General features: G+C 36.9%; 1 protein-coding gene across 1 annotated transcript in view; it reads left to right on the top strand.

The window, feature by feature from the left end:
* The window catches only part of arhgap29a (Rho GTPase activating protein 29a), a 47,932-nt gene that overhangs the window by 3,550 nt on the left and 18,138 nt on the right, over positions 1-26,244 (top strand). Inside the window, 2 exon segments of the mRNA XM_051881889.1 lie at positions 813-1,182; positions 22,870-23,013. Coding sequence (XP_051737849.1) covers positions 813-1,182; positions 22,870-23,013 — 514 coding nt within the window.

The raw sequence follows: 26,244 nt of genomic DNA, 5'->3' as shown, positions 1-26,244 counted from the left end.
AAAACAACCCAAGTTGGGTTGAAAATGGACAAACGCAGCGAATGGGTTGTTTTATCCCAGAGGTTAGGTTCAATGTTTGCCCAACCTGCTGGGTAGTTTTATTTAACTTAACTATTGTTTAAAAATTACTTTCTTGCTTGCTTAAAATGAACCATTAACTTAAAATGAATGCATTTGATGAATAATGAATAATAATTAAACAATCAACAATTATTAAATTGCTTATTAATAAATGTTCACGTTTTGATTACTATTGTTGCCTCTAGTAATTATGTGTCTGATTTTTAATTTCCAACCTATTTTGGGTTCATTTTAAGCCAGCCATATAGTATTTTTTTTTAAATAACAGTTGGGTTAAATAAAACTGCCCAGCATGTTGAGCAAACATTTAAACCAACTGTTGGATTAAAACAACCAAATCGCTGGGTTTGTCCATTTTCAACCCAACTTGGGTTGTTTTTAACCCAGCATTTTTTAGAGTGTATAGTTAGTCTTTTCCCAAGCTTTTCCTAAGCCTCAGGTCACAGTCAAAATATACCTTTGAAATTCCTGGTTTGCTTGTAACTAATATCCCCATCTCAAAGTATATCCGACCATATCACCTTTAGTCTGTTTGAATGTTTCTTTATTTGAGATGTAAATCACTTTTGAGACTCAGTGAAGGCTAAAGCAATTTGGTGTGTAAGACATCCCTATTAGAGTACAGCTTAAGTTTCTCCCCTGTGTATGTGCGGTAAAGTCTTCCAAATAGAAGTGTTCTTGTCTTTAAACATTAGCGGTTTAACCATACGTTGACTCCATTGTGCACACAGGACCAACTGTCAGTGAGGAAACTCTTGGAATCTGAGAGTCTCCAGGGAACGTTGCACTGGGATCCTTTCAAACTGGCTGCAGCTGGGATGTTTGCTGCTGGGATGCTGCAGCAAAGCAGCGGAGGACTGAACAAGAGATCGCTGGGAATGGCACGGCTTCCCAACTCCCAATTTTTCCCCCTCTCCTCGGGTTCAGGGTCGTGGGGTTTGGGCCGGTCGGCGAAGAGCGGCTCTCTGAGCTCCGTCAGCTCGGGATCGGACAGCATGGACATGGCGGGTGCCGATCCCGACTACATCATGCAGCTGGTCAATGAAGTGCGGAGGTTTGCAGATGTGCTGCTCCACCTCAAGGAAGCTTTTAACACCAAAGGTAAGCGTGAGATCGCACAGGGATGATGAAAAGAGCTTGTTGTTGCTGTCAGAGTTTCAACTTGTTGTGGGTCAGCTTTTGCCTTGGTTTCACGGCCACTGACCTCTCTTTATCTTTTTTGGATAACGGCAAAGGAAAGTTTATTTGCCATCAACAATGTGAGTTCATTCAACAATGCCAGCAATCTTAAACAAAGATAGTTGGAAATGATTTTTTCTTTATTTAGAAAGGTTAGTACTAGTTTATTTGCATTTTATTTTTGAGCAAAGGAAAGACATTTGAGCCATTTTTAATTCATTATATTTGGTTTGGTACGGGTTCGGTACAGCAGGGGGAGAAAACTAAACATAAAATTGCTTTTTTTATCATTATTAAACAGTGGTTTATTGAACAAATTGTGTCTCTCTCTTTAAATACATTCAATTATAATTAACATTTTCTTTAGAATAAAAAATAATCTCAGCTAATACTGTGAACTATATACAGGGAGCCGTTTCTTGCACATTACTATAATATTAAAAATTACAATTAACAACAGAGCCCAAACTATTATCAGTTGCTATTTATTTTTAGATATAATACTCAACACTCAAAAAAAAAAATATATATATATATATATATATAAAGCTAATATAGTGAACATATTTAGTGAAATGCCCCCCTCTAGAGTTAATTTCTCCAGTGAACTAACATCCTGTGGACACTAAATGACTTGCCTGAGGTAAATGTAATGCTACATGAGATATTATTCTCAAGCTGTTTTGCCACGATTGAAACACTTGTTGAGAGATTACACATAAACATATCTCTGCATAGACAGTTTGTTCTTCTTCTGCGCTTTTTCCTGTTGTGGCAGTTAGCAAACAGCATTGCATTACAGTGCGCGCCCCCTTCTGGATTGGAGTGTGGATCGCCTGTGACTGACTGTATTTGTCTTCTGACTGTATACACAGAGACAGAACTGTGACGGTTCGGGACGAATACATGTATTGTTACACTCCTAATAAATATATATAATATAATCTATCATAACAGCCATGATTGTGGGAATATTTAATCAAATAATACCCTCTATTGTAAATAAATAGCCTTTCCTCTACACTCTGTAATCTTAAGTGAAGTGTTTTAAAACAGCAAGAAATGTTTTTATATTAGAGCAGTGAATGAAGATTAACGGGATGATTGCTCTTGCATGTGCGATTACTGCATTCCCAAGGCAGTGCCGTTTTGGGTCCGTTTGGATCAGATCCAGTGCACTAATCCTTGCCTTTGCTTGAGAGTTCCTTAATAAGGAGGGGATGGAGGGGTGGTTGTGTGTGTATGTGATGGGGGGTGTTTCCAGCCTCCCATTGTGTCTGTGCCATGTTGTCCAGGGACTGTAGGAATCTCTCCTTTTGTTTGGCGGGGTGATGGAGGGTCCTTGACCCCAGCTGGGTAGGAGAGTAACTCTGAGAGCTGCCAGTGTGTGACCAGTGCTTTTGGCCTCCAGGTCTCCCCTTCCTGCAGCTTTGGACCTTGAACAGTAGGAACACCAGATCTGAGCGGGGGTGTTACTCTCCTAATCACTGAAGACTTACAAACTATGTGTCAGTCTTACATTGTTGTCATAGTTCTGAAAGTGTGGCGCTTTACAAATCCATGTCGGGCGTGGAATCTTTCCGTAGAGTGACCTTATTAAAGATCTGAAAAAGACCACTGCCAAAACAGTTGCACTTTTACAGACAAAAGTTAAAGGGTTAGTTCACCCAAAAATGAAAATAATGTCATTTATTACTCACCCTCATGTCGTTCTACACCCGTAAGGCCTTCGTTCATCTTCGGAACACAAATTAAGATATTTTTGATTAAATCCGACGGCTCAGCGAGGCCTGCATAGACAGCAATGGTACTTCCTCTCTCAAGATCCATAAAGGTACTAAAAACATATTTAAATCAGTTCATGTGAGTTCAATGGTTCTACCTTAATATTATAAAGTGACGAGAATATTTTTTTGCGTGCCAAAAAAACTAAATAACGTCTTTTTAACAATCTCGAGTGATGGCCGATTTCAAAACACTGCTTTGGAGCGTTATAAATCTTTTGAGTCTAATCAGTGATTCAGATCACATATCAAACTGCCAAATGCAGGCCTCGCTGAGCCATTGGATTTAATCAAAAATATCTTAATTTGTGTTCCGAAGATGAACGAAGGTCTTAGGGGTATAGAACGACATGAGGGTGAGTAATTAATGACATTATTTTCATTTTTGGGTGAACTAACCCTTTAACCTTTAAACACCTATTTAGCATTTTTGAAAAGACCCCTATTGTGCCTTAGCCTTGGTGGCACATATCGGTAGATATTGTGTAAATAAGCTTAGTAACACACTAACATGTGAGTCATAGCGCTTTTGCCGTAATCCCCTGAAATTCAGCTAAATGCAGGAAAGGAGGCTAATTGGACAGGAAGCTGAATATAAGAGAGTGCAGAGAACTCAAGAGGCTCCTTTCCATGGAAAATCAAATAATGTGCAAACAAATAGTAAATTACTTCTACTTTGTAGAGTGTAGCAACTGTGTCGTCACTGAAATGCTTTGTTGTCAGTATAAATGTAGTAAATTTGCTGGGTGATATAGCAAAATTTTTTTTTTTTAATATATATTATTTTAGCCCATTAATCGCGATTGAAATTTTAATCTATTGACAGCCCTAATAATATAATATATATATATATATATTAATGTATATTAAATAATACAAAAATAATAATATTCAGAGCAATTCAGAGCAATATATTTTAAAATGTATATAAAATAAAAAAATTATATATATATATGTATATATATATATATATATGTATATATATATATATATATATATATATATACACACACACACCAATTTATATATCTTAGGGCAGTCAATGTTAACAAAAGGGTGAGATTAATCACGCTTAAAATTTTAATCTATTGCCAGCCCTAATATATATAAATAAATAAATATATATATATATATATATATACACACACAGTGTTTTGACAAATAAATATATTAATATTTAATTGTATTTATTTATATAAATATTTAAAGCAATATTTAAATAATTTTTAATGCCACGTAGGTGGCTTACAGAGTGATGACGCCATAATCACTGTGAAATTCACACTACTGGTTCAATTTATATCACCAACAAAACAAAATCACATGTATTGTAAATATTCAATATATTGCCCAGCCCTACTTTATAAAAAAAAAAAGAGATGTCTTCACAAATCATCATATTTCCTCCACAGCCACTGATTTATTCCCAAATCGTACATGCGGCACTTCAGATGTCCATTTAAATTAAGAAATACTCCAAGTTTCCATTCACAAGTGACTCTTGAGCCTTGTTTACTCTGGTGTGTGTAGGAAATGAACATTCTGGGTATCTGGGTGATTAGTGTTTTGCTTCAGTGCACATCTTCAAAGTGGTAATTGTTGGTAGTGAACTGGGTGGGGCTGAAGTAGAGCATAAAAGAGCTGGTTAGGAATCAGTTTCTCTGGTGTGATTGAAAGTGATTTAGATCCTTTCAGTTTATGGCTGTATTGTCTCTGCAGTACGTGGCTACAGAAAGACACCCCTCGTTTCTCAAAGCTTTCAGGAAGGGTCAGGAAACCATGGATCTTTTATCACAGTGCAATATTTCGGCTTGTTACAAAACATCTGCTTTATTCACATGCACTGATGTGAGGGTGACTTCGTTTGTCACTTGTTCTTAGATTTGTTCTTCGAGCAAACTGGCAGCTTCTGGCAATGAGTCGACTTTCCCATGCAAGAATAGCAAGAACCTTGAGATCCCTCCTTAGGGAGTAGTGGTCTGCTATAGTAGGAATTCATTTTTTTCTTTTTCTTTTTTCTGTCTGAAGTCAAGCATGTCACCTTAAATGGCAATTACTAAACAGCAGCTCTCATAGACAGCACAGTTAAGAGGCTGACCTCTATATTTCATTCTACTTGAGTTTTTATGGATTTGAATCAAGAAAAAAAACATCTTGATGGCTATTTTTCACATCGTTCCCAGTTATGAGGTCTAGACAGCTTCCATAAAGATGTCTTCACAATGAGAGGGATTTTTGAATATCTTGAAAGGGTCATGACCTTGCCCGGAGGCCGCACATGATGGACATGTTGGTAATTGGATTGGATTATTTTGGGGTCTGCGCTGGCCTGGGACATAACTGGCAGTTTGGGCTCTGAACTTGGAGGTCAGTATTGAAGTATTTAGTTTAATGTGGGGGTAGTGAGGATATTTTTTTTTACCTATTTTAAAGACCAAGAAACTTAGTTACAAATTATGTATATGGGTCAATGACATGACAGATCTTTTTTTTTTTTTTTTTTTTGTCCAAAGGCTTTAATAACAATAAAAAGCAAAGAAATGACATCCAAAGTATGTAAGGTAGTACAACTAGATCTCTTTTATTGAATCCAAAAGGTTGTAATTATATTTTGCTACATATAAAGGTATTTTAAAATTTTAAAATGTCAAAAGGTCATTTGGTTTAACCGTCCAAAGGCCAATACAGCCATTTAATTTGTGATTAAAATATCTTAATATGTAATAAATGTATATATTTTTTATTCTGGGATGATTTTATAACATCATATTTCAACATAGTGCAAAATGGTATTAAAATTATGTGTAGAAGTCGTTGCTTTGTTATGAGAAAAAATGTACAGACAAAAATGAATTTCATTGATGTCATTTGGAGTAACCAATATAAAAGGACAATTTTGGATCAAGTCATGTGGTCAGTATCATGTGACAGGATGTGACATCATTCAGACACCTGCAAAGGACCACATGGTTGTGAAGCAAAGTACCTAACTCTCTGAATGAAAAATTCATGTTTTCACTTGCTCATACGCATGTCCCGAAACATCAGGTCATTTGGTACAACCGCTATAAAACATGGAAAATGTTGTAATATTTTAAAAACTTGTACTAAATATAAAGTGTTTAATTGTCCTTCAGCTTGCTAGCTAGCTAGATGTCAGCTTGTTAACATTGTTCGAAAATACATTGCTGGCTATGGAGGCCTCACTGAGCTATCGGATTTCAACAAAAATATCTTAATTTGCGTTCCGAAGATGAACGAAGGTCTTACGGGTGTAGAACGACATGAGGGTGAGTAATAAATGACATTATTTTCATTTTTGGGTGAACTAACCCTTTAAAACTTAATAAAACTTCGAAATTAATTATATCTCCATTATGGTTTTTTTTTACACTTTTAAAAACCTTATTCATCAATGACCCATATACTAGTGTAGATACTGAATTGATGTGTTGATTTATGTTGCGTGAAGATGTAAGTAAGGATGCACAGTGCATCAGTACCATCAGTTTACTGGTTATCAGCTAATATTAAAGGTTTTTGTTTTTTCCATTTAATGCTCCTTTTCCCTATTTTTACATTCAGATTACCTTTGCCGTCATATAATGTTTACCTAAAGTGATCTTTAAAAACACTTCAAAAATTGTTTAAAACCCTAATAATTTATTAGCACTGCTAAATATAATCTTTAGCAAATATCAAAATGAATATCCATTTTCCACTCTTAACATTGTAAGACCTCTTAAACAATATCACTACATAGCATTGCATGTGAACCAGTCCGGACATAATTCAGCAAATTGTTTAAAATGTTCAGCATTATCTATATTTGACTGCCCTAATTCTGGATTTATTTGCCTCAAAAATAGTCAATATAATGCATTAAAGCATGGCATGTGGCATATACAGAGCATCCATTGTTGGATTGACCTCTTGTCTTACATTTTGAGACCGTGTCTTTGATTTGCCGAGCTGGTCAGGTGTTGCGTTTGTCCCATGGGCGACTCATTCAAGCAGCAGGATGGTTGGCATGTGTCAGCTATTTTGGAAATGAAAAACAAGATGGCCTGTAATGAATACTGGCCCTATTCACTGAGGGACATAAAGTGTGTAAGGTTCACTGCTCTCTTTATGATGTTTTGGAGACCCTCCATTCACGCTTGCTCATTTCTGATGGGAACCGTGGCAAGCTTTTTGCCTTTTGGATAATAATTTGGAAAGTGCTGTGCGAATGCACAACTTCAAGTGTCATTTCTCTGAAATGCTTTCGGTAGAAGGCACAACCGAAATTGACACAACCGCCCTCATAGAATCAGCTGCCATTGGCTGATTAGCGAAACCTGTTATTTCGAAGTGCAAACTAGAGTCTATGTTTATCACTCCACTAACTGCTTGGACGCCCTGAAGTCTATGTGAACTCAGAGATTCTCAGAGTGGAGATTTGTTTATTACCAGCTCCTAAGGGACAGTAAACTGTTTCTATTCTCCCCAAGTGCAGGATGGGTAAATAATCAAATTTTCATTTATATAATTTCCCTCATATTTCAAATGCTTTGGGGTTGCTTTATAGCTCACAGATGTTTTTCCCAAACATAAACACTTATTTGGTTATCTTAACTTTTAAGAGAATCATATTAATCACAGCTCACATACTTTATGATATCTCAGTACTTCAGTGGTTTCTGTTTGAAAGTGCTAGTGTAACCTTGAGAGGACCAGCCTGGTGTATTTTTAACTGTTAAATCAATATTGACCCTCTCCTGGTCGGCCATTACCGCGGTCTCGGCTCATCATTTTGATGGGGTGGGAAACACAGTCCTCTCCTCTCCCATCCCCCCCACATACTCTGCATTCCTCCAGAACAAATGCTCACTTGTTGCTTTAGTGTCTTAGATCAACAGTTGCTGGATGTCGGACACTTTGGACAAAAAGAACCGGCATAAAACATTGACAGTGCTGCTGTCCTGTCCTAGTACAGTGACTTTACAGTCCATTATGATGATTGGAAATGTTTGGAGTCAAAGGGAAAAAATAGTTTGTCTTCATAATCCTTAATCAAAATGTACTGCTGTTGACACTTAGGCCACACAGGCTTACTGGATGACCAACAGCTAAATAACATTTAGGGAGTTATTTTGAATTTTAGAATGGGTTTCAAGTGTTCCTGTAGTTTTAGCAGTACAGCATGACGCTAACAGCACTGACATCTATCTAGAATGCAGGCCTTGATAAAAGAAATGCAAGAATTGATAAAATATATACCTTAAATGCAATGTAAGTCACTTTGGATAACAGTGTCTGTCTAATGCATTATTATAAAAATAAATATATTTATGTATAGTAAATTTAATTTAATATTTTTGTATTTTTTAATATTTATGAAGGATTTATTAAGATTTTGAATTAGCATTTATTTTAATATTTTCCTTTTTCCTTTTTATTTTAGTTTATGGTAATTTTGTTATGTGCTTTTTTATTTTTTATTATTATTTTTTAATTTTCTATGTAGCTTTAATTATATATTTTTTTTTTAGTTTTAGTAATTTAGTACTATTTTATTTTTTATTTCACATTTTTTCAGTTAACAGAAACATTGTTTTTTATTTTTATTTTATTCGTTTTTTTGTTTTATTTTTTAAAGTTAATATCTTTACTTTTTTATACCATAAATTAAAATGATATACTAAACAAATTTTTATCTATGTGTGTGTGTGTGTGTGTATATATATATATATATATATATAAAGATATATATAATTTCTTACTTTAATATATATATATATATATATATATGCAATTTCTTACTTTAATTTTTTTGCTATATTATGGCCCTTATTATAATAATAATAATAATAATAATAATAATTACTATTATTATTATTGGAATGTATAAAAAGAAGCCACTTAATTTCCAATACTGGGCAAATTTGCTGAGATGGCCTGGAAAGGTCTCAAACTGTGGCTGTGGAGTTTGTGGAGGGTCCAAACTGCCCTCGCAGTGGGGTGCAGGCCGAGTCTATGAGTGGGATTAGACCCCTCTTCATCCCCAGTGGCACCACATTGTGCTCCAGCCTGCCGTGCATGGGGGGGCTTCCTCTGATCGGCTAAAAGTGATTTTCTGGCCCCCATTGTGAGGTGATTTGGGGGCTGGTGACCCTCACCACTTGCCCTGTGAACGACAACCTTCAAACACAGGCATGATGGCCCACATGAACCATACATATGGGCTGCTTTGATCCCGAACAGATTTCAGATGTGTTTAGAGTAGTTCTACTCTAGCATAGCTCCTCTGTTTCAGAGAATTTGTTTATTTGTGCAGAGTCAGTGCTGACTAGTTGTACCACAGCTGGTTTTATGTCTGAGTCATGAGTGCTTTACATTTAAAGTTAGTCACATTTGCATTTTAAGTGTTTGGATACCTAAATCTTTCGGTATTCTCAATGAGTCATTGGTATCGGATGGCTTAATTGCTTGGCTGAACAGTAAAAGGTGAACAAAATGGTAATTTTCACAGTATCCCTGCACTGTGGTAATGTTTGGTAATGTGTAACTTGTTAGGTGCTGAGAACTTCTCACCAGGTGTTTCACAACACCCTCATTTGTCAGACGTCACTGTGAGTAATTCCTGGTGTCGAGCCAGGAATGTTTTTAGGATTACGGTTTCTTTCCCATGTGATACTACAGACTGTCTCTCAACTGGTACACTTGTTGTGATTTTAATATAGATAACAATGAGAAATACAACTTCTCTTTGTCCCACTGTAAGTTTTATGGGAAAATGCACTAGCCCTTCTGAGAAAACCAGTATGCTGTTTTAAAGATTTGAAGTCATCCATTGTGAAATTCCAGCCTAAATTTAGCTGTCCCGTGTCATTTCAGTGGCTTGTTCTGGAATTTTAATGCAGCTGTGATCCAGCTGTACTTCTGGTAGATGACAGATCTCCTCTGATATGAGATGCTTGGTGCAACCACCAGTCAGTTCTCTAATAAAGAGTTCCTTTAATGGCCACTTTGAAGATATTCTTGTTCAAAGGCAAAGTAAATGAGCTCATAAATGAGTCCAGATCATCTTTGAAGATCGCATTACACTTTCTTGTTTCATCAGAAGTAGAGTTAGAGCTAGCAATCTTACTTCAAACTGGTACCAAATACTGTAACCAAATCATTTTCATGATGTCCGTTTATGAAATGTCTGCATTCAGTCCATTAATCCTTTAATATTTATTTAGTTAGTATGTATATATGTATGTATGTGTATATATGCACTTGACTCTTGCATTGTCAATACAAGATCTTGACCAAAAATTGATGCACCTCTTGATGGAAATAAATGTTTTGATGTTATTTCCATCAAGAGGCGCATCAATTTTTGGTCAAGATCCTGTACTGACAATGAGTCAAGCGCTCTGTAAAGTCAGTTAGGGTTAAAAGAACTGTTCCTAAACATATAACATGCTAGAAACATAATAATCACTGCAAAAATGATCCAGTCATAGACTCTTAAGTATTTGCCTATTTAAATCCAAACAGCGACTTTTTCCCTTTTTGGCAGTGTGTGTGTGTGTGTGTGTGTGTATATATATATATATATATATATATATATATATATATATATATATATATATATATATATATATATATATATAATATAATATACACACACACACTGTACTTTAAAGATGACCTATAATGCCCTTTTACAAAGTCTTGATTTTGTTTTTGGAGTCTTCTAGAATACATTTTCATGCTTGAATGTTCAAAAACACATTATTTTTCACATATTTTACATTGTTGCAGCACCTCTCTTCCCAGTCTGTCAGTAACACTCTGTTTAGTTCCTGTTCTCTGATTGGTCAGCTGGTTAAGTGTGTTGTGATTGGTCAATGGCATATCCCTTACCATAACTACGTTTGATCCGGGTGGAAAAACAGCATATTTTGGACATGGCGACAACATACTATCAACACAACTCAACCAGGTCTCGCACTCTTTATTTGCTTATGCATTGGGCGGGAATTAATTAAGTGAGGAATATTGTGACGTGTTCGTCCCTGGAAGAAAACTCAAGACTATAATCGAGGCATTTCAGGGAGTTCAGAAACAGTGCGCACTGATAATATCACAGAGAATATCTCCTTTTGGAGTGGACTGTGTGCTTTGTAACTTTGCAGACCAGTTTCATGCTCAATCAACAACATTACACTAAAAAAGCATAATAGAACCTCTTTAAATCATTAGTCCAGCTGTTTTTCTCCTCCTCTCCCAGATTTCATTGCTTATCTATAGCAGAGCCCATTCAGGAGGTGGGCATGGAGCAGAGATTACAGCCTTTAGGGAGAGCTGAATGTAGGGCAAGGTGACATTCATTCCACCCCTGAGCAAAACAGAGAGAATAATAGATAAGACACAACTGTTAGATTTCAGGGCTGGCTGTACCAGTGTACATGTGTGGGCTGCGGATAGCTGTTTACTGCCTGGTCTGTGCTGATTTGTGGTGTTTTAACAGTTAGCCACCCTGAAACAAGATTTGTAGGCTGATTTTTTTTTTTTTTTTTTTCTTTCTTTCTCTCCATTCTGGTCCTGAATTGAATTTTGCAGCCCACTCATTTTGCTCTTGTTTTAGAAGTTGAAGATTTATGGTGACGTTTTATTCTCAGGGTGGATTTGTTTTAGGGCAGGGTTCCTAATGAATTTTATTTTATTTTATTTTATTTTATTTTATTTTAGGGACAGCACTTACAGCAAAGACTTTTAGTATTATTTTTGACCCCTTTTACCTGCCTCTATAGATTTTCTTCAACTATCCATCTCAAAATTAATACTTACTTATTCAAAAACACAAATTAAGGAATAAAAATGCCAAAGTCATCACAACATTGTAATGTACCATATGAAATCTTTTGAATATCAGCAATTCATGCTGTAAATGTCAAAATGAAGCGTTTTTTGTAGTTTATAGGTTTGCAGAAGTTGAACACTTGCTGAACACTTGAGGCATTCAGATTAATACAAAGTCCTAACATAAGGAGCTCTGGAATGAAGAAAGTTTACAGCAGGAAGTAAAGTTTGGAGAGAACTGTAACCTAGTTACACATAGGACACAAAGGAATGTTAAACATTTGTCAAGAAACTGAAATGATAATGTTGGTCAATGGTAACAAGATACCACACCTGAGGGTCCCAGTAGCTTTGTCTTTTATCTCCAATCCAACCTAGCAAATATGGTCTACAGATTAACCTTAATACTAGACAACCCCCAATCAAGCCCACCGCTTTGGATTAGCAACTTGAATCCAAGACGGCAAACTCATCCTGTAGATTAGATTAAAGTGGCCCTCTGATTGCTACCGGATTAAAATGGTCTGGAAAGCGGTAGATTTTATGTGTCCCTCCAGTCTCCTTACCCTCAGTAAAGTCAGGAATGGATTAATCTCCTCCACTCCCACAAAAAACACAAGGGGCTCTATAGCGTAGTCCTGCAAGACCAAATAGGCCAGTCAACTTGATCTGACTCAAATCCTGTTTTCGAGCAGTGGGTTCCTGGTACAAGATGAGTGGTTGAAGATTAATTGGCCCCTGTTTTGCATCTGAGGCCTGAGCCCTGGAAAGCCCATCAAAGAGACACAGCTTCATGTTGAGAGGGGAAACCCTGTCCGTGGCTTATCCTTGGCCGAGCAACAGCTGTCTGGTTTTTCTCACGGACTTTATGGACAATTGCACAACTGGTGTTAAGACAGAATGAAATGTATATGTGTTCCACATACAATTTTCATTTTTGGGTGAACTGTCCCTTTAAATGCTCAATGCATTTATGCTTATGTGCACAAATATAACATGTAATGGGAAGGTTACTATGTTACTATGATATATAATATAAATCATATGCCATTTTTAGAGGATGAAGCGAGTAATCTGTTTAGGTCTTGTTTGAATTGTCAGATTTCTGTAGATTATGCTAATTAGGACCTCTGTGAAGCTTTTTGTGTGTTTTACTCTGCTTGACTTTTGATAAACCTTCATTTTTTCAGTTCTCTACCTTCTGGATGTCAGGTCCGAGATGGACTAGTCGTGGTAATCCGTGCGGAGAGAACTGGGCACTCTCTGTGTTCTGGTCAGCATTGCTCTGTGGGAGATTTTCAGTCGTGCTGAATGCAGCGTAGCTGGAATGCTGGGGCTCAATTCTCTTCATAAATTTGGGGAACAGGAGGGAGTGGTGGCTGTCTTTTTTCCCGCTCTCTGAGTGATCGACAGCTGTGTGGTCAAATGAAAGAAACAAGCGCATTCCTGTCTCCATGCAAGGCGCTTGATTTATATGCAGAAAGAAACTAGTATCAATACTTGGAATACTTATTGGTATTATGGTTTGCCAAAATGGATGTATTTAGCAAATAACGTTCGGTTTCACAATCAGCTGTCCTTCAATCCTCCGACAAGTGATTCAAAATCAGTTTGAGGAACATCTCAAAGTGGACTGTTTAAGGCTTTTCAACAATCAGGGCACTTTTGTACCATGATTACTAATGGCACTTGATGAATAATGTGACCTTACCATGTCATTCAAGACTATGTTCATTTTTACACAGCTTTTTGTTTTAGCTGTAGTTTGTCTTTTGACAAAAATATCCGTAAAATTTAGTTTATGTTTATCTATCTATCTACCTATCTACCTATCTATCTATCTATCTATCTATCTAATCTTCTTTATAATACATGCAAACCTTTCAAAGTGTACACCTTTGGCCATGAGCGTGGAACGACGTGTTCAGCTCGTGCGCACTATCTAGTGGACTCAAGTCACTCGCACATGTGCTGTTGTACGTTTTATTTAAAATCGCTGATATGATCATGAAGCATTTTTCGCCTCATCTTCGTTATCCTTAAATAAAAACATAAAAAAAACTTCAGTAATGTCATTGACGAGATTAAGACTTGATTAATTTAACATTTGCAATGTAGTTCATTTACGTTGGCGAATGTTCTACCTGCAGAGTCCCGTTTGACCTCCGAGGCATGTCTATGCAAGTATGTGTGTGTGCATACAAGAGCCTCTTTTAAATGTTGGCCCTTTGTGTGCAGTCATGGGAAAGAGTGGATGAAAGGTGGATCAGCAGGGTATTTTGGGGCAGGGGGAGATGCTAAATGCAAAAAGGCCCCTTTACCGTGGAGCATGTAATATCCTGATCCCAGGAGCTTCCCTGTCACAGGGGAGGACCTGGCCCACCTACCTCAACAGAAAGTGCCTCAGGGTGGGCCGTAAGCACTGAGGAACGCATTAGACCGTCCACCCTGGCAGCTCTGGTCAAAAGGGCATGTTAAAGGCTAAGTAGTCTGATTTTTACCAAGTCTTTTGACTTTAAGACATAAAGGAGGAACGTAACCAAAGATGTTGATCACCAAGTTACTGACTCCTAGTTGATTGTAATGCTGTTGACCCCTGATCAGATGATGCAGACAATTATCATAATGAGTCTTCTTGATGGTCTTTGTGTTGACTTTTCAAGCAGGTGGTTGTTGTGGACTCCAATTAAAATGAATTTTCAATGGTATAATAGCATGTATTTTTAATCCTTTGTGGAGTGGGGTTCACATTAAATACTATAAGCTCTTTATAATTTGATTGGGCCTCAGCGGGCTTAATTGTGACATGTTTAGTGATTTCACACTGGCCATAGACCAAGAGGCCCTGCCATCCATCTCTCATATACTGAAGCTTTATTATTACATTGTTCTCATGATTAGCCATGCATGATTGAGCAAGCTTGGGGTCGCAGGAAGAGGAATGTTGCAAAGGTTTGATTTATATATACATTTTATTTTATCAGTGTTGGTTGATACTGTAATTATAATTCGATTTTTTTTATTTTAAAATGTAATTGTGCATGCTAATTCAGATTTTATGTATATATATATATATTACATTTATGAGTTCATATTGGTGGATAATGTGTTTTTATTGGGTTTTAATTTTAAAATGAATTGTTTAATTTAATCATTTATTTTTAAAACGCTAATATTTTAATCACACTGTTTGTAATTTTTTACACAATGTAATTTTTAGCAAATCTCAAAATAATATAGACTTTTTTTATATGGTGTATATATAATGTTGTCTACTTTTATCATGTAGATTTTAAAGTACTTGATTTGAATTTATATTGATTTAATTTTGTACTTATTTAGATATTTTTGTAGAATTTTAAAATTGACTTTTCAACAGATCTTGGCCATAATGTGAAAGTAATAATCAGCAATAACCAAAATGTTAATATTAGCGCATTCATTGTACTCATTGTTTGTTTGTTTTTACATTATTTATCACAGTTTTATGCTTTGGTTTATCAGATTTGGAGGAACATTGCCTTCCCAGAAAGGAGTCTTGGCTGTTGTACTTATTTGGAAGACGTTATGTTTGTTTACATGTGTGGCCCCTCTTTTCCCACTCCTACACTTGATGAGGCGTCTCCATACAGGAATGCTGGGTTTCCATGACGCTAACTGGGTAAAAATGTGGCAATGTCTCTGAGAGTCCAGAGCAGGCTGATTTAATTCCTAGAAACAAGCTTCCCCCAGGTCTTAACCCAGGTGCACATATCTGGACCCAGCAAGAAGATCCCAACTTCCCCCTTCCTTCGCTCTTCTGTTTCCTGTAGAGTCTCACAGTCCCATCTTTCGTTTCTCAGAGCCTCCCAGATTTATTGTTTCTATAAATGCCTCATGCTGCAGGCCCCAAAGAAGACATCCCTACTGTTTGCAAATGGCCCCCGGAGACAAAAGAAAGGTTCCCCCAATCAGAAAGGCTTGTCTTGTATTGCTGAAAGCTCGCTCTTGGTTAAACAAGGTTTCCCGTCATCACCGGTGAGGGGTCTTTTCCCTGCTATATCAATCTGTTGGTGAGTGATCGTGTTTGGCCCTGGTGAGAACAAACTCAGTGCTATTGTAACCATCCCAAACAGGGAACTGCAGGGTTAAAATCATCAACTTCCCATCCTTCCCGCTGTTCCAGGGCTCAGTTGTGCTAATTGGTTGTTTTTTAGGATCGGCCCAAACGAGCAGGGAGCCATTTAAAGTGTTTGATGGCCCTGGGTCTTGTGGCCTCTATTCTCTCTGTTCAGCCATAGCGGGAAGAACTGAACCCCCCCGTCCTTTCGGGATGCGTGACCGTGTGTGCATGTGAATGGGAACGCTGTGTGGGGATGGGGCCTTGCTTTGTGTTTGTGTTATTGTCATTCAAAATGTAATGTCTTTAAAAGAGGGATTTTAATTTGACCCCCACCAATTAAGAGATTTAGGCTCGGGTTCGTTGGCGGTCACCTTTGACCCACCTGCTTATTATACTCGGCGTCTTCACATCATGGTGTGAAATCCTCTTGTGCTCCTTCTGTTTCTCCGTGTATCTCCCAGTCCGCTCTCGTTCTCTATTTACGAGATTGTTTCTCTTGATAGTAACGTAGATCATTGTTGCCAAACTGATTGAGAATTTCTCTTAGTAATTGTTCTTGGTCTTATGTTTACCAAATGAAACGCAAGTTTAAGCTATACCAGAGAACTTTAAGAATAGTATGGCAGTTGCAGCTTTGTAGTGATTAAGATTATACTTAGTCATCTAGTTAGTCCCATACTTAACTCTGAGGTCTTGAGTTTGTGCCATGCTCTGAGCAAAACAGGGTAGTACACCATTCAGATGCAAACTTTGAATGTTGACATGACAATCTTGTTCGAAAGTTTTGAAAAAAGTTTAGTTTAGGAGGGTGTATAGGTTTAGCAGACTTGTATGGGATTTGCAACATTTCAGGAATTTAGATTAAGATTATACTTAGTCCGCTAGATATGTTGTACACAGTTCAGAATTTAATTAATAGTGTCTTTTACATTGTAATTCATTTAATGAATTTGAATTGAGCTAACAAACAAAAAAATGCAGTTAAAATTTGAATGTAACAAAGTCAAATTAAAGGGTTAGTTCACCCAAAAATGAAAATTCTGTCATTAATTACTCACCCTCATGTCGTTCCACACCCGTAACATTCGTTCATCTTCAGAACACAAATTAAGATATTTTTGATAAAATCTGATGGCTCAGTGAGGCCTGCAATGACAGCAAGTTAATTTACACTTTCAAACGCCCAGAAAGCTACTAAAGACATATTTAAAACAGTTCATGTGACTGCAGTGGTTCAACCTTAATGTTATGAAGCGACGAGAATACTTTTTGTGTGCCAAAATACCGACTTTATTCAACAATATCTAGTGATGAGCGATTTCAAAACACTGCTTCATTAAGCTTCGAAGCTTTACGAATCTTTTGTTTCAAATCAGTGGTTCAGAGCATGTATCAAATTGCCAAAGTCACATGATTTCAGTAAACGAGGCTTCGTTACATCATAAGTGTTTCGAAACGTTTCGAAATTTCAATGGTTCACGTGACTTTGGCAGTTTGATACACACTCTGAACCACTGATTTGAAACAAAAGATTCTTAAAACTTCGAAGCTTCATGAAGCAGTGTTTTGAAATCGCCCATCACTAGATATTGTTGAATAAAGTCGTTATTTTGTTTTTTTGGCGCACAAAAAGTATTCTCGTTGCTTCATAACATTAATGTTGGACCACTGTAGTCACATGAACTGTTTTAAATATGTCTTTGGTACCTTTCTGGGCATTTGAAAGTGTTAATTATCTTGCTGGCAATGGAGGCCTCACACTGAGCCATCGGATTTTATCAAAAATATCTTGATTTGTGTTCCAAAGATGAACAAAGGTCTTATGGGTTTGGAACGACATGAGGGTGAGTAATTAATGACAGAATTTTCATTTTTGTGTGAACTAACCCTTTAAAATTCATATAGCTGTAATTATTCACTAGAAAAGCAAAATTTGTTGAGGAAAATTTGGATGGATGGATGGGTGGGTGGAAGAACACTTCGTTTTTCAGAATGCATTGGTGTGTTAAATTTCTAAATAAATGAAATTCCTCTTTCTGCCATTTCAATGCAACTTCCTGAGTGGCTAATTCATTTCAACATGATTAAAACTTCTTGTATTCCAAAAATATCTTCAGATGCCTGCTTTAAGTCCTCAGACAAAAACGTAAAACACTCTCTATAGGAGTTGTTCCTCTTGAGTTATCCAAGGCCTCATTGACTTATTGAACTGTAGATGATTTAACTTGGAAAGCATGGTGACTTCACAATCACCTAGAGCAACCTCTCTCCCACAGCTAAGAGTAAGATATTCAGTTGTAGAGGCTTACAGGAATACATCCTGCACACTCCCACATGTAATAACCTCATCTGATGTGTAATAGCACTCATGGCGAGGGGTCTCTGGGTCAGAAGTGCAGGGTTGGCCTCTTTCGAACAGGAGGGGAGCTGGTGAAGATTGGCTGCAGAAGTTTGAAACAAAAGCTTGGTTCAGTTCTCATAAGAGAGCACCAGGTTATCTCATCAGGAAGTGATTTTACATGACACTTGATGAAGATAAATGAGTGCTTAAGCAACAGGACAGTGGCAGACCTGCTGTTCACGCTGGTAAGGGCAGCAGGGGTGAACATCAATGTAGATATGTCATTCTATGAGCTTGGCATATTGACTCATGCAGTGGGTAGTCATTGAGCACAGGGGTTTTCTAACATTTTGATGCCAAAGACCCCAAAAATGATGATCCCCTGGCAAAGGACTCTTAAAATATAAAGGCAGCTATATAATGAATGTTAACAGTTATTTTTTATTTTATTTTATTTTATTTTATTTTATTTTATTTTATTTTATTTTATTTTATTTTATTTTATTTTATTTCATTTTATTTTATTTTATTTTATTAAACCCACGAACCCAAGATTAAAAAGGCCTGATTTAGCTTTTTATTCAAAGTAACATACAGTACATTTACAGCAATCCCAATCACTGCTCAAGGGCACTGTGGTGATATTTATGGATCACTCCTTGTATAATTATAACTTGCGACCTTCCGGTTATCATTCACCATATCAGGGCATGTGGGTACACCTGCATAGGAAGCCTACTGGGATTTACACATTAACCAAAATATAGACGGTATTTTTTTTAACACTACTTAGTGCATCACCTTCAAGGTTCATATTTATGAGGAACTGAGGAACACACTGATTTCTATATTACACATGATTTAGAAAATGAAAAGCACAGTAAACACTGTTTCATGAGGAGTTTTTTGTAATTTACATCATTATGCTCATTTTTATTTATTATATTAATATTTATTGTTTAATCTTTCATACTTTATATGATCATGTTGTGATGTCTAAATTGACTTGTAGCATACAAACAATTATATTAGTTTAGTATGTAGTAATTTTCTTTAAAAAAATTGTGTAGATTTATATTATCGGCCATTTATTGACCATATCATGAAAATAAAGGCCAGTGTTTCAATATCGTTGCATCGCTAATTTATAGCCAAATGATAAAATTGTTTTCCTATAACTTCCCTTGTGTAACTGTAATGTGGTCAGACTGCGCTAGCCGTTCTAAGGCCAGAGAGCAGCAGTCATTTCCATGGTAGTCACCATCCACGGCAGCATTAGTTCCACCGCAGGCTCTTTTTGTTGCTTTTCGGAAAAGAGATGGAGTGAAAAAAGAGGGTAGAGGGGGTAAAGTCTCCCTGATCCCCTTTTCCATATGCCGGGTAATCCAGAGGCCACTGTCAGCACAAATGTGGCTTTGATAGCTGGGAGAGGGTGCGACTGAACATGGTGCCCCTGAATGTGTTTATGGGTAAGCGAGTGTGTGGGTATGTGTTTGTGTGCTAGTGCGAATCTAGGGGGAAACATGTCAAAAGAAGCTGTAGGCCCCATTTGGGAAGTTCAGTTTGAATGTGTCTGGAAAGTCGGCACTCTTGTTGGGTTGCGCAGTGTGTGCTTGGACTGACCAGACAGTATGTCGAAATTGCATAATGAAAGCAAATGTGTTTCAGAAATGGTTATCTCAGGAAATGAGATTTGAGAAAGTAGATGTAGTGATCAGACAGGTTCATGCCATTGTGCTGTTGCAGACTGCAGGTTCCTAATCTAAACAAAAGATTAATTCAGAATAAGTGTAAGCTCTTCCTCCGTCAAGTGTATGTTAAGTGTTTGAAGACGTATTAATTGGAATCAGGTGTCAAAATAACACATGAATACGATTGTATTACCTAAGTTGAACTTAGATTTCTGATATTTGCACTTGTATTTGTTTGTCTTGTGTGTCCTTTCAGAACATTTTATTTTGCTATTATTAGTGATGTTTTGTTTGCTAAAACAAGCATCACTATTATTATTTCTGTCATGACAACTCTCTGAGGGTTTGGCATGGTAATGGATATGACAATGTTGATATGCTTGCAAGTACTGTACTTGCTACTGCCAATACATACACGACATGCTGCTGTGAGCAAGTAAAGGCCCGTTCACACCAAGAACGATAATTATAAAGATAACAATAAAGATTTAGTTTTAAAAATCGTTCTAAATATAAAAGAATAGCACTGTCCACTATAACGATAATGATATAGAGAAACAATATTGCTGGGATCACTTTCAGAATGATTTTTTTCCAGCTGTTGAACAATAAAACACTGACAGCCAATCAGAATCCATTCTAATTTATGGGCTCGCGCATTAAAAAGTTAATTGCCGAGTTCCAGAAAAAGCCGGCACTCTTTGACTAGTCAAACCCCATTCATGGATATTTTAAAGAAAATTGATATACGGAAAACAACCAGTCATAGTATACCCTTGGAATAAATGGTGAGAAGTATTAACGGTGAGAAGTATTAACAATGAGATCATTATGCCAGTCTAGCGAACAGCGTAACATAAAATTACCTCAGGTATCCAGCGCTACTTTCGACAACATGCTTCCTTTGAAGTTGCAGTGAAAAAGACTAGCCGTTGTTTTTATTCCACTATATTGACTTCGTCAGGTAAATTCACTGTTAGATTAGATCGATTACACTAGCTATTCACTCGAAACATTGCATGCTGAGGACATCTGCTGGTTAAAACAGTGTAAATGCAACAAGAACAGCAAAAACATGTTGTAGACATGTTAAAACTGCAGTGCGTGAGCTTACAATAAACAGAACGTTATCGTTCTTGGTGTGAACGAGCCTTAAGTCATGCTGCTGCTGTACAAAATAGCACACAAGATTTACCTGTAGCAAATCTATACAGGTGGAGCTAGGGGAGGTGGCGGGTTTCTGAAAGAACGCTGCAAATTCTATAGCAAATGCTGACCAAGTATTTCAAAATTGAGCAGGCGAGATCATTGGCTACCGATACAGCAGTAACCAATCAGCTGTGCCCTATAGAGAATGACGTGATTACAAGCAGATTGACCTATCAGCCTGCGCCATCTAGAGTTTCATGACATAACTTTGTATTGCTCATATTTAAAGTTATGGATTTGAACGAAGACCTAGCTCTAAGTATAAAACTATGGTGCGTAATTGTCTGGCTCCACTATTGTGTTCCAGACATGAGGGAATCATGCAACTAACTGAAGAGAATAGACCTTAGTCAGGGTAGCGCCATATTTAATTTTTGACAGGAAAAAGGCTGTGATGGATAGAAGTACAGTTTGTTCAATGGATGTATTGTTTAACAACACACTGATTGTTCAGCTGATGAAACGTCTTTCTGAAAAAAGTTTGAGTAGACAAAAACTCCACAAATGGTTTTCAAAGTTAATTTGTGAAAATTATGTGATCTAGGACCTTTATACAGTGCAAGCCATTGCAAAGACTGTAAGTCTATCCCTCACAGCCTCGTTTTCTTCTGTTAAACTCAGTATGGCATCTAAGGTCTATGATGTTTCTAATTGATAAAACTCATGGTTTTTGCCCAGTGAATTATAACATGGATAGGATGGGATCTTTTGACTTGGGCCAGTAAGCAACCACTTAGCAATGCTCTAGCAACACCCTAGCAACCACCTAGCAACTCCCTCGTAACCACTCATGTTTTCAATTGTTTTTGGGTCATTGACAAATAAAGCTTCAAAAAAGGTGCTTTTAAATTTTTTTTCAAAACTGATGTAATGCATATTTTTTAGTTTTTGCAGAAATGTGTTTAAACAAGTTTCAGTTGTTAAATAACATTCAAAGTGTTCAAATTCTTTTTATTTATTTATTTTTTGACTGTTATGTCATGCGGTACAACCAAATAGTTATATGAATATACTGTAGTTGTACCACCTGACATGGAAAGTGAACTAACCTACCCATTCTAAAATTATCAGTTTTTACCAGTATTTGAAAGAGATCTACAAACCTTTTTACTCTTCCACAAGGATCAGTTGGGGTCCTTGTCAATTCATAATAAAAGAGCCATGTTTGCAGTTGTGCCACCCTGACATTTGAGTATATACAAATTGCTGGACAAATGTTTTTCAATTATCTAAACAGCTTTAAAACTACTGATATTTATAAAAACAATTGTTTATATGAAAGGTTTCAAACCTAAAATGATGCCATAGTATTTTGTTTTTAATTTTTTTATCATTAAGACACCATTTTAAACAGGTTTCTCATCTGTTCATTTGTTCAGACAGTTGCACCACCTGACATTTTAGGGGTTTAAGATAACATAAAATAATATGCATTTTTTTAAATGTACTAAAAATGAATTCAAACTAAATAGGTTTTATAGAATAAAGTGATATATGTCATGAACTTATCAAATTATTTTAAAAGGAAATAATGCAGTTGGACGCAAAAATATGCATGTCATGTCAATGACCCTTTTCAGAAAATGAAAAAATGTATGATTTTTTTTTTTTCATGACTGTAATGCTTCTGTATATGTGTTTCAGATCATCAGGACTGTCTGCACCAGGTTGTTCACGAGCGTCTGGGAGAGCTGTTGCGTGTGTTAAAATCTGTGATTTCCAAACACCACTCTCTGAATTCAGTGGAAATCCTCAGCGCAGCAGGGACCCTAATCGCAAAGGTCAAAGGTAAAGAGTTGTCTCACTCGCCTCCTTCGACTTTAATATTACACATTGTAGAAAAATGAGGGAGAAACACTCATTCACTTGATATCTTGTTCCTCAAACTCTCTCACAGGCCTCCCACTCTGGATCACTCTAAATTGTCTCATGTCACTAGTAACGATAAACCCAAAATTGCCAGAGATGATTTTCCAGCAGGATTACCAGTCTATTCAAAGCTCTGTGAGATGCATGCGGAAATCAAATCCCTCAAAAAGAGACATCTTTGTTCCTCAAGCTTCTCACAGGGCTGACATTGGAAAAGCAGAACAATGCATGTCTACAAGTGTGTTTGTGTGAGTGCACGTATGTGTGGGGGCAAACGCTTGCTCGCAGTACAATGTCCTTGTCAGAGTAGAGAAATCCTGTTTCACTCGGTTCCTCGGTGGGAGATTAGCATCTCCATGCATGGCGATGCTTCACTTGGCTTGTGGACAAGAATCTCTGTATCTGCATAGCATCTAACAAACTTCTTTTCGTGAGTGTTTTGCTTGTGATGTCTTAGAAACCACTTAGTTTGATATTTTGTTATCTAAATCAATCAATTTTAAGTGCTGCCTAAGTGTGCATATAGTTTTTAGGATATATGTGCGTCAGTGTTAATTTCATAGACAGATTAATTTAACCACATTTTCTGATATGTAACTTGTAGTGTGTCAGTGATGTCAAGATTTTCAGTGCTGAAATGTCTGCTGGTTCTCGCTTGTTAACATAAACAGAAGCAGGGGTAAATGGTGGGTCTTGGTTTATTATGTGGTCACTTTACTTGCACTGTTATTGGGAACTGAAGCTAAATGCCTAGCTTTGTTTTGACAGTTGATCTCATAGCGGGCCATGTGATGTTTTTGTATAAACACATTTCCAAACCTTTTAGTTTCCTCTTTCTAAACAGTTATGTTGTTATGCATGCCTTTTGGTTTCCTCTTTCTGTGCAGCTATTCAGTTTTCTCTGTGTAATCAAATTTATTTAACGTAAATCTGTTTTTTGAGTCTTTAGTATGTGAAAATTGTGGTTCTAACATACATGCATTTTTGTATATATGTATATAAACTCAAAATGTAGTGACAGCATCTAAAAATCTTAAAGTTTGGATACTTATGAATGTATAGGAATCCTTTGATGTAATATCAATATCAGAACATCAAATTCATAGATTTATTTAGATGTTATTAATTTAATTTAGATTTATTGTAATTATAATACATTAGGTGAATTAATATATGTTATAAAAATATTTTATAAATGAAATTATGGATTTAATTGATCAGAATCAGAAATATTCTATAAATAAATGAAGATAAATTATACAAAAATAAGATAAAAAATAAATGTATTCTATACATTTATTTATATATATAAAAAGTAAATAAAGAATATTTAAATAAATAAATATTCTGCACTTTTCTGCACAGTCTTTGTGAGTCTTAATATTTCTCTGATAAAGTTTTTCCATAATTCACTGATAAATTTGTGAAAATGCTCTGGAAAATTCTGTCAGAGGATTCAAATAAATGTGTGCATCTCTGTTGGACATACATAAAAGCATTTACATTTGAGATGCTGTGAATATTACATTTTGATATTGTATGTTTAAATGTTCATACAGAATGTTTAAACATTCTGTATGAAAACGTTTGAATATTAATGATTTCACTTTTCGATTTTTTTTTTTTTTTTTTTTTTTTTTTAGCATTTGTTAATAATAGCAAGTTTCTGAAGGTAAATCTGTGCAATTCCAGCTGCCACCACTAGAGGGATGCTTCTTATTTTGCCACCTCTTTCCAATCTCTCTCTCTCTCAGATACACACACACACACACACACACACACACACACACACTGAATCCTTTGTAATGTGACACTTGAATAATCAGTGTTCTAGCTCTATGGCTCGGAGATTAGAATAAGAGAAAGTTGAATATCCGGATCGGGGAGCTCCAAGCATGATAAGAACTCCGCTGTGGAGTTTGAACTGGGCTGAATCTCTCATGTTCGGCTCGGCACATGCGTCCGCTGCAGAAATGTGACACTGACCCTCCTGGCTGGGCCTCAGGATGAGATAGGGACCAGCAGGAGTTTAGGCAAACCTTCATAGAGGCTCTAGGGAGGACTGCGGTCCAGAATGTTATGTGAACATCGCAATATAAACTCCCCAAAAGCCGAATATCCTGATGGGAAGATATGTGCTGATGTTGACAAACCTCGTGCGACGTGTCCTTGATGATTTTAGCACTCAGCGTACCGTCCTGTTCTGAGAAAATAAAAATAAGGCTTGTTTTCTTGAACGAGAGCCACAAGGAGGTTTTTTACCTTCCTTTTTTCGTCCTGCATTGCTGTTATGCAAGAACTTTGAGGCTTTCTCATGCAACGTTCTTGCACGGATTGGGTTTCAAAAGTAATTGAAGTTTCTCTGTGGTACGGCGTCTCTCATGGGCTGCCAACAAAAAGGGGGTGTGTTTGTTCCCATCAGCCCTGTGCCTCTTTACCTCTCATCACCTACATCCCTCAGGGACGCTCCAAACCCCCTTCATCTGATGGACTCGAGACCTTTTGACTAAGTGCTGCTCTCCAAATTCCCAGAGCTTATGGAGACAAATCCATCAAATTCTTCTTCACACCCAGTTAGGACTGCATTTTAACCACCTCTAATGTGAGGACGTGTCAGTGTCATCCTTATCTGAACAGATAAGTCTGGTATCTTCTGTGGGAAACATCCAAACTGGGTCTCCGGGGGCTCAATGTTTGGTCTCATCCATGTTTTATCAGTTCCTCCCTCTAGATTTAGAGGTGAAATTGATTAGCAAGCCTCACTGGTGCCTGATTTCCCAGAGAGAAGGGGGAAAAACGCGTAAAAACAATGCCATTTTTGCTTGATGATGTAACTTCCACATTTGGATTGTGTGTGGACGGTGAGGGCTGCCATTGTGTTCTTGTGAGCTTCAGGATGTCCTGTTGGGGAGGGGTATGTGTAGGGACGAGGGGACGTGAGGACCAGACAGAACTTCGTAAACGGCGGTAGAAGGAGCTTCTGGTCCGCTTCAGAATCTAAAAACGTTTCGGGAATATCTCAAATGTCAAGAAGAGCAGCCTAACTGCTTTTGTTCATTCAGACCAGGAGTGTCTTCAAGCAAAGGTTGTTGGAGAATTTTGGTTGGAAGACCCTAAAAAGTTTCCTGGAAACTATTCAATCTTGTCTTT

The sequence above is a fragment of the Ctenopharyngodon idella genome, chromosome 23 (assembly GCF_019924925.1).
Source record: "Ctenopharyngodon idella isolate HZGC_01 chromosome 23, HZGC01, whole genome shotgun sequence".
Taxonomy (NCBI): Eukaryota; Metazoa; Chordata; class Actinopteri; order Cypriniformes; family Xenocyprididae; genus Ctenopharyngodon; species Ctenopharyngodon idella.
The sequence above is the reverse complement of the archived record's forward strand: the minus strand, read 5'-3'. Positions and strand labels throughout refer to the sequence as shown.